Source organism: Oncorhynchus tshawytscha, linkage group LG11 (genome assembly GCF_018296145.1).
Source record: "Oncorhynchus tshawytscha isolate Ot180627B linkage group LG11, Otsh_v2.0, whole genome shotgun sequence".
In the NCBI taxonomy this organism is placed as follows: Eukaryota; Metazoa; Chordata; class Actinopteri; order Salmoniformes; family Salmonidae; genus Oncorhynchus; species Oncorhynchus tshawytscha.
Genome location: NC_056439.1, coordinates 39,724,793 through 39,734,792, shown reverse-complemented (window position 1 = coordinate 39,734,792; position 10,000 = coordinate 39,724,793). Strand labels below are relative to the sequence as shown.

The 10,000-nt window shown below is 44.4% G+C and overlaps 1 protein-coding gene across 6 annotated transcripts in view; it reads right to left on the bottom strand.

Annotated features, from left to right (window-relative positions):
- The window catches only part of LOC112261970 (myelin transcription factor 1-like protein), a 162,917-nt gene that overhangs the window by 88,553 nt on the left and 64,364 nt on the right, over nt 1-10,000 (bottom strand). For 4 of the 6 annotated variants that reach the window (XM_042330106.1, XM_042330108.1, XM_042330109.1 and 1 more), the window contains exons 3-5: nt 7,722-7,776; nt 6,196-6,229; nt 2,644-2,706 (exon numbers count right to left, since the gene is read on the bottom strand). In XM_042330106.1, the coding sequence (XP_042186040.1) occupies nt 2,644-2,706; nt 6,196-6,229; nt 7,722-7,776 (152 nt within the window). The remainder of the gene's footprint in view (nt 1-2,643; nt 2,707-6,195; nt 6,230-7,721; nt 7,777-10,000) is intronic. The other 2 variants (XM_042330107.1, XM_042330112.1) reach the window with 1 other exon arrangement.

Sequence of the window (10,000 nt, the reverse complement as noted above, 5' to 3'; positions counted from 1 at the left end):
CTAGTACTGAAAGCATAAACTACAGCTAGCTAGCTCCACAGTGCATAAAATGTGGTGAGTAGTTGACTCAAAGAGAGAGAAAGACAATAGTTCAAATTAATTTCTTCAGAAATGAAGGAGCAACAAGAGAGAGCTAGCTATATTTCGTTGTATTTTTTAAAAACTTTCACTTACTTAGCTAGCGAATGCAGCTAGCTAGTTTAGCCTACTAAAACACCCAGCTCAAACAGAGAGGGATGCTAAGTTAGCTTGCTGGCTATAGCTATCCAACACTGGAACTCTTCCAAGTCAAGCTAAACTTGTAGTTTTATTAATTAAATTGCCACCAGGGGCCGCCAGTGTAACTGCTAAACTGCTTGCTGCTGACTGTACACTATACTTTGTGATCATGGCATTAGTTCTTGTGGCTATGTTGACTGTGACATTAATATGGTGACAACGATGTAGGCTGTGTGTAGCAGTTCAATTGTATGATATGAAGGTTTGGCTTGGAAAGTATTTTTTGCCTGGTCACAGACAGCTGATGTGTTGTACACTGAAGTCCACAAGTGAAGGGAAAAGGTGAGAGGAGGCGAGCGCATAGATGCAAGAAGGAATTATCCAACGATCACAGGAATCGTGCTGTTTGTATGTGGCTATAATGAAAGTGAACTGTGTTTGCGTGTGGTCACAGGTACATTCATTCCACCGATTCGGCTGAAAAATGTTTCTTAAACGGAAGCAAAGGGAATGAAATGGGGATAAACATACTTGAATTTGTCCAATAGAAACTCGCATTTGCAACTGTTGGACTAATGATTACACCCTAGATCAGTTACATATATGCACCTACATTTTATTTTATTCACAGGCCACCCCTCATGATGGGTATAGGGAAAATGTTAGTATCATGTAGTAGCCTCAACCTATCGTTGTTACATTGAGCTGGGTTAATGGAATATGAATGACAGTCATCCAATATGCTGTAATAGAAATAAGGCCATGCTACCAATTTTTTTTTTATCGTCCTCCTTCATCTTAAACGGCACCTACCGCCTCTAATCTGGTGGTCATGCTTCCAAGACAACTGGGCACTCTGAAAAAAAAACTAGGTCAAATCATGACGTTAGTGATCCTCAGGTGGGAAAGTCAGAGCTCTATAAGTTTCTGACTTGGAATTTCGAGTTGGATGACCATTCAAATTGATTTTCCAGTCGGATATCGCTTTTTTCCTAGTTGTCTTCAACGCACTGAAGTCAGAGATTTCCAAGTTCCCAGTTGTTTTGAACGCGGCATTAGTCTCAGGGGAGGTAGATTACAGCAGAAGGTCAGCCTCTCACTGTCCCTGCTCTCTCCTTTCCTCTGGTGAGACTGACCAGAGAGAGAGGACACCGTCTTCCACCTGATGACCAAACTCGAGTTGCACCTCATCTGCCTCATGCACAAATTCATGTTGTTCATAGAGAAAGTGAAATATTCCTCAATATTAAAATAGACACGACGAGCTGCTAATAATAATTGGACTGTCGATACACATGGCTACTCAGTCATTGCAGCTGCAGCGCTAGTGGAAGTAGGGTGAAGGGCATTTTATGTTTTGTAATAGTGTTAAACAGTGCTGAATAAAAACTTAAACATGAACTCACTCATAGAAACAGCAGCTCTTCGCTGTATTCTTTGACAGACTGGCTCTGGTCATGGTTTTTTAAATTATGAAATCTCATGTAGGCTCCTATCAAACTTTGCTGTGGCCAGGGTCGTGGAAGCTGTAGGCACAGTGATTTGAGTTATCCGATTGGCCAGCGCAGTAGGCGCACTCGATTTAGCCACAGAGCTACCTGTCCGCTGCGTAGGCGGAGTTTGTCTTTTCAGACAAATGAAATGGTCCAAAATGGGAACACTTTGCCTGCCAGGTGTGCAGGGCTTCTGAATCAAGTGCACCTACCGCCTACAGCACAACACGAATAAAAAGTGCAAGCCTTTATCTTTGGATTTTTCTACAGAAATGTGTGGTTATCGTCTAGAAATGTCTTAAAGATTGACCAGTCGAACTCAATCAACTGGTAGGTGACCACTGGCATACATGTATACATAAAAGTATGACAACCACAAGCTAGTTACAGTAGCATACTGTACATGTATACATAAACATATTCATAGGAAAGTCACAGCCTTAATCTGAAATGGGGGGATTCTACCAAGCCATAATTAGTAGAAGCCCAAAGCTTCCAGTTATGCAAGGCAGCAGCCCACTCCTTGTCCGAATGGGGAAATGGGATTAGTTCACAATGATCCTGGTATTTTTAGAACAAAGGAGAAGAAATAGAACACAGGCATGTATTTTAAAGAGGAGAGAGAGAGATCCTTCCATTTTGAGTGCCTGTTTATAAGGAGATTTATGGAGAGCTTATACAATATAAAATATGATTAGCATATCCCACTGTAAATATGCAAATGACAAAGGGATGAGAAATATAAATAAATAAATAAATATTTGTGCTTTAACCTGTCCATCAAACAGAGCTGTGAAAATGACCATGGTAGGCTATCGGAATTTGTTTCAATAAAGGATATTCCAATTTTATTTTTTGGAAAATCATTAGTGAAAAGTGGAGAAAATGGTTAATCCACAACTGAAATAGGACTAAAGGGAGACCGTTTTACCTTCGATGTCTTGCATATTTGCCGCTGACGTGTCCACTCCCATCACAGCCTTGTGTAGGACAGCTGAGAAGACACAAAAACACCCACTGAGTATGCAGACAACTCACTGTTCTCCACCCTTCTCTTTTTCCATCACTGAGTATGCACCCAACTCACCGTTCTCCACCCTTCTCTTTTTCCATCACTGAGTATGCACACAACTCACCCTTCTCCACCCTTCTCTTTTTCCATCACTGAGTATGCACCCAACTCACCGTTCTCCACCCTTCTCTTTTTCCATCACTGAGTATGCACACAACTCACCCTTCTCCACCCTTCTCTTTTTCCATCACTGAGTATGCACCCAACTCACCGTTCTCCACCCTTCTCTTTTTCCATCACTGAGTATGCACACAACTCACTGTTCTCCACCCTTCTCTTTTTCCATCACTGAGTATGCACACAACTCACTGTTCTCCACCCTTCTCTTTTTCCATCACTGAGCATGCACCCAACTCACTGTTGTCCACTCTTCTCTTTTTCCATCACTGAGCATGCACCCAACTCACTGTTCTCCACCCTTCTCTTTTTCCATCACTGAGCATGCACCCAACTCACTTTGTCCACTCTTCTCTTTTTCCATCACTGATGCATGTTCTCCACCCTTCTCTTTTCCATCACTGAGTATGCCAACTCACTGTTGTCCACTCACCTTCTCTTTTTCCATCACTGAGTATGCACACAACTCACTGTTCTCCACCCTTCTCTTTTTCCATCACTGAGTATGCACCCAACTCACTGTTCTCCACCCTTCTCTTTTTCCATCACTGAGCATGCACCCAACTCACTGTTGTCCACCCTTCTCTTTTTCCATCACTGAGCATGCACCCAACTCACTGTTGTCCACCCTTCTCTTTTTCCATCACTGAGCATGCACCCAACTCACTGTTCTCCACCCTTCTCTTTTTCCATCACTGAGTATGCACCCAACTCACTGTTGTCCACCCTTCTCTTTTTCCATCACTGAGCATGCACCCAACTCACTGTTGTCCACTCTTCTCTTTTTCCATCACTGAGCATGCACCCAACTCACTGTTCTCCACCCTTCTCTTTTTCCATCACTGAGTATGCACACAACTCACCATTCTCCACCCTTCTCTTTTTCCATCACTGAGTATGCACCCAACTCACTGTTATCCACTCTTCTCTTTTTCCATCTATCGATCTACACATATTCAGTTCAATTTCTGTTTTCTACTTCACACTTGGATTTTATTGGATTTTGCTCCCCTTTGCAATTGTATCATCTCTCTAAACTTTACTATAGAAACAATGCACTCCTATTTTACTCCAACACTACACGTACAGTAGAGCCCTCTTATGGTACTTCACACTTCAGTCTGGTCTTACTGCTCCACCTACAGATGTAGGATCTTCATTTGAGCCAGTTTGCTACAGCAGGAACATAATCCAGCAGCAACAGGAAATGTGAATTAATATGTGGATTATAATTTATGGAATTATTTTCTAGGGCAAATCAAGATGGACATTTTAAAATGGAAATTACAAAGTTTAGAAGCCTTAATTCACTACAAGTGTGCATTTCCTGCTGGGCAGCATGGGAGAAAACCCTTTACAATATCACAGTGGCATATCTGCCCAGACCAGCAAGACCCACCACGCAAAATCAAACGTATTTGTCCTGACGACTATCAGCTCTCTGAGGAGCGACACCATCGAGCAGCATTATTGGCATTATGGATGCTTCGGCCTGGAGATAGGCTGACCATCGATCTGCTGATTAATTGATATCTTCAGGCAGCGGTGGAGAAAGCAGATAGGGAGATGGAGCCCATGGAGAGAGAGAGAGAGAGAGAGAGAGAGAGAGAGAGAGAGAGAGAGAGAAGAAGAAGAGATGGAGATAAAAAAGAAAGAAAGAAAGAGAGAGAGAGGTATAGATGGGGTAGCCACACTATCTGTGGATATCTGAAAGAGCTATACTGTAGGTGGCCAGGTGGCATATTCTTTATTGATATAGGTGGGCCCAAAATGTTATCTCTGAAGAAACCTTCTCCTAGCCTGTGAAGGACAAAATAATATCCAAGGATAAAAGTACGTAGAGGACATCTGAGAGTACCATATCAAAAACATGGGTATAGGCCTATATACTGTACACTCTTAGAAAAAGGGTTCCAAACAATGATTCTGATGTCCCCATAGGATAACCATTTTTGGATCCAGGTAGTACCCTTTTGGGTTCCATTTATAACCCTATGTGGAATGGGTTCTTTCTGGAACCAAAAAGGGTTCTTCAAAAGGTTCTCCTATCGGGACAGCCAAAGAATCCTTTAAGGTTAAAGATAGCACAGTTGTTCTAAGAGTGTGTGCTGTATATATGATATTATGAATATGATGCTGTTCTGAAATTCTCATCTTAAAAAAGTATATTTGAACCAGGTTTAAACGGCCAAATACAAGACAACTCTTAGTGGATAACTGAACACCAAAGTAGGGTTGTCCATTGATACAGGGAGATACAGGGAGATCCAGGGAGATACAGGGAGATACAGGGAGATTCAGGGAGATACAGGGAAATACAGGGAGATACAGGGATATACAGGGAGATTCAGGGAGATTCAGGGAGATACAGGGAGTTTCATGGAGATACAGGGAGATTCAGGGAGATTCAGGGAGATACAGGGAGATTCAGGGAGATACAGGGAGATACAGGGAGATACAGGGAGATTCAGGGAGATACAGGGAGATTCAGGGAGATACAGGGCGATACAGGGAGATACAGGGAGATTCAGGGAGATACAGGGAGATTCAGGGAGATTCAGGGAGATTCAGGGAGATACAGGGAGATTCAGGGAGATTCAGGGATCCATCAATTGGTTTCATGGTGTAGCACATGTTATTTAATCAACTTAGCAGGGAGTGGGACAACACGCTGCAAGGGTCAATTCAGGATCATCTTACAGCCACTGTATTGACAGGATTTAACATTTGAACAGCCAGGATAAAGATTGCAGTTATAGTGGTTCTAAATAAGTTAGATTTGCTCATTATTTACTGTTGATAGCGTTTGTCAGAATAGATAGAAAAATAGAGAGAAATTAGATACGAGACAGAAAAGAGGAGAGATAGAGAAAGAGTCATTATGACAGAGACGTGAGTGACACGGGAGTGACTAAGGGAGTGACTAAGGGAGTGACACGGGAGTGACTAAGGGAGTGACACGGGAGTGACTAAGGGAGTGACATGGGAGTGACTAAGGGAGAAAGAAAGAGATGAGAAGAAAAGAGAGAGGAAGCAGAAGCAAGAGGCATGCTGAGTAAATGGCATCGCTCCTGTCTGAAGAGGTGATTTTAGTGCTCATCTCTCACTACACACTGAGAGCCTGGGAGTGCTCCACATCCATTATCACCCCTAGTGGCCTTCCATCTCTCAGCCTCTCCCCCGCTCCCTCTCTCTCTCTCTCTCTCTCTCTCTCTCTCTTTCCCTCCCTATCTCTCCCTCTTTCACTCACACACAAGGGGGAAGCCGGAAAGGCAGGTGAACAGAAATACTGACCTGAACAGCTCTGGTATCGCTGGTTCCACAGGCACTGAAAAATACAGGCAGAGAGAGGGATGGGAGAGAGGGATGGGAGAGAGGGATGGGGAGAGAGGGATCGGCAGAGAGAGAGGAGAGAGGGATGGGAGGGAGGGATAGGCAGAGAGAGGGGAGAGAGGGATGGGAGAGAGGGATCGGCATAGAGAGAGAGGAGAGAGGGAATGGAGAGAGGGATGGGAGAGAGGGATGGGCAGAGAGAGAGGGGTGAGAGAGGGGAGAGAGGGATGGTCGAGAGAGGGAGAGAGAGGAGAGAGGGAATGGAGAGAGGGATAGGAGAGAGGGATGGGCAGAGAGAGAGGGGAGAGAGAGGGGAGAGAGGGATGGTCGAGAGAGGGATGGGAGAGAGGGATGGGAGAGAGGGATGGCAGAGAGAGGGCAGAGATGGAGATGGGAGAGAGGGATCGGCAGAGAGAAAGGGGAGAGAGGGATGGGAGAGAGAGAGATGGGAGAGAGAGAGGGGAGAGAGGGATAAGCAGAGAGAAGGGAGAGAGAGAGATGGGAGAGAGGGATCAGCAGAGAGAAAGGGGAGAGAGGGATGGAAGAGAGGGATAAGCAGAGAGAGGGGAGAGAGGGATGGAAGAGAGGGATAAGCAGAGAGAGGGGAGAGAGGGATGGAAGAGAGGGATAAGCAGAGAGAGGGGAGAGAGGGATGGAAGAGAGGGATAAGCAGAGAGAGGGAGAGAGGGATGGAAGAGAGGGATAAGCAGAGAGAGGGGAAGAGAGGGATAAGCAGAGAGAGGGGAGAGAGGGAAGAGAGAAAGGGATCGGCAGAGAGAAAGGGGAGAGAGAGATGGGAGAGAGGGATAGGCAGAGAGAGGGGAGAGAGAGGGATGGGGGAGAGAGAGGAGAGAGAGAGGGGAGAGAGGGATGGAAGAGAGGGATAAGCAGAGAGAGGGGAGAGAGAGGGATGGGGGAGAAAGAGGAGAGAGAGAGGGGAGAGAGATGGGAGAGAGGTATGGGGAGAAAATAAAGAGAGTGAGGGGAAGCGAAAGGAAAAGAGTGATCACTATATCATCATATCATAATTCAATGTAGGCAGGCACAATAACATGATATATTAGGCTGGATAGACTGCCTGGCTAATGTCTGGTATTGGAGGGCTGGTGAGGTGAGAGACAGTGGGAGGAGAAGAGCTGAGTACTGAGAAGTATAGTTTGGAATGTGTGATAAGAGAGCTGTGTGTGTGTGTGTGTGTGTGTGTGTGTGTGTGTGTGTGTGTGTGTGTGTGTATGTGTATGTGTGTGTGTGTGTGTGTGTGTGTATGTGTGTGTGTGTGTATGTGTGTGTGTGTGTGTGTGTGTGTGTGTGTGTGTGTGTGTGTGTGTGTGTGTGTGTGTGTGTGTGTGTGTGTGTGTGTGTGTGTGTGTGTGTGTGTGTGTGTGTGTGTGTGTGTGTGTGTGTGTGTGTGTATGTGTGTGTGTGTGTGTTGGGGTAAGGTCCCCCTGAGTAGCACCCTCAGTGAGTTGAGGAGAGTGCAGACGCACCTCGGATACCTTTGGATCGTGTTCGATGGCGCTTCTCATCTGCATCCACCTCCATCTGCAAAGGAGATACAAACAGACAGTCAGAGATAGAAGCACTACCAGGTGCCAAGAGAAGACTGGCTTTGTGGGCCTGGCTCCTGGGTTTGTCTGTCTGTCACTCTCTCTTATGAACACACACACAACGATTCATCGAGAGAGTAATTGCCTGATGTCAAACCTTTACTGTTTTAGACACTGTGAAATGACATTTACTTTGCCAGGTGCTAATGTCACCCAAACGTTTGCTACATGGTGCTTTGGAAGATGTATGCAAATGTACTGGGAATAGAAATGCATAATTGCATTGGTTCTTCTTCTGGTCCATATTTGTGTATGGATTATGATATTCCATCGCTCCCCAACACAGTCACACTTCTCCATTAAAGTGCACCTGTACTACTCTCTGCATAAAGGTGTCATCTTAGCTTTATGCCACTTGGCACATTGCTCAAACAAAGTGAAATGAATACAGCCAGGTCACCTGTGATACAAGTCAGTATTCGACGTCCATCCATGGCTGAGGACGTCAGGAGATGATGTGGAAACCGGCCACTAGGGGCAACTGTTACCTTCAAATAGGTTTGGGTTTTGCCAGGGCGTTGGGGATGGTAGATGGGTGTAAGCATCTGCCTCTGTCCCTGATTAGCCAGACATCTGATTCCAAAGGTTGCAATTTCAAATCGAGCGATAGAAAGTTGTTTTTGAGATTTTTGTTTTAAGCCTATCCCAAACCTGAACCCTTATCTTAATCATTCAGGGTTAATAACAAACTTAAGATTTTTGGGGGTTAATGCCTAAACTTAAGATTTCGGGGGTTAATGCCTAAACTTAAGATTTCGGGGGTTAATGCCTAAACTTAAGATTTCGGGGGTTAATGCCTAAACTTCAGATTTTGGGGGTTAATGCCTAAACTTCAGATTTTGGGGGTTAATGCCTAAACTTAAGATTTTGGGGGTTAATGCCTAAACTTAAGATTTTGGGGGTTAATGCCTAAATTTAAGATTTCGGGGGTTAATCCCTAAATTTAAGATTTCGGGGGTTAATGCCTAAACTTAAGATCTCAGGGGTTAATCCCTAAATTTAAGATTTTCGGGGGTAAATCCCTAAACTTAAGATTTCGGGGGTTAATGTCTAAACTTAACCTTAAGCGCTTTGATATTTGACGTTTGCAACAACTTCGGAATTTGACCTTTGAGAAATATGGATGAATGTCTAGTTCTGACGTGAGACTGTGAGAGCTGGTTGTACGAGACAGACATCACATTACTCACATTCACACTCCACACTCGCTCTCACACTAGAGCCATCATTTTACAGTACAGGTAATTAGATCCCAACCAATCAGAGGTGCATTCATTGTTGATGAGTTGAAAGAGGGGAACATTCTGTTATTTCAAGATCTTACTAAATATTCATGCTTGCTGAGTTTTGCACTATCAGAGAATAGCCATGTTTGGATGTGTCTTTTATTCCAAATGATTTATTACATTGCCACTTAAGCCTTCAGTCCTAATGGTGGAAGCCTTGGTGTTTTTTTATGGACCCCATAAATGTTTCAAATGGGGAAAAATAAAATGATCAAAGTCAAGGATACAGTACCTAGTAAATCTGATTAGTGTGGCAAACGGCGGGGTGTTTTAGGAGGGGTAGGAGTGGGAGTGGAAATGATATTTCTGTGGAGCGGCACAGGGGTTTCCATGATAATACGAGGAAATCCTACCTCAGGAAAAATATATAGAAAAAGAAACCAACAAGTTATCAATCCAGTAAGTGCTGTGGGTGGCCCAACCCCCCACACTACATTCACAGGGTGACATTTGGCTCATGAGAAGAGTCAGAGACAGAGACAGACAGAGAGACAGAGACAGAGACAGAGACAGACAGACAGAGACAGAGACAGAGACAGAGACAGAGACAGACAGACAGACAGACAGACAGACAGACAGACAGACAGACAGACAGACAGACAGACAGACAGACAGACAGACAGACAGACAGACAGACAGACAGACAGACAGACAGACAGACAGACAGACAGACAGACAGACAGACAGACAGACAGACAGACAGACAGACAGACAGACAGACAGACAGACAGACAGACAGACAGAGACAGAGACAGACAGAGCAAACAAGCAAATATAAGGGACAATGAATGAACTGTGTGACAGAAACTTGCTGAGACTCTATGGCCAGACTCAACATGATAATGCTGAGCTTTTCACTGGTGTTTTTCAACA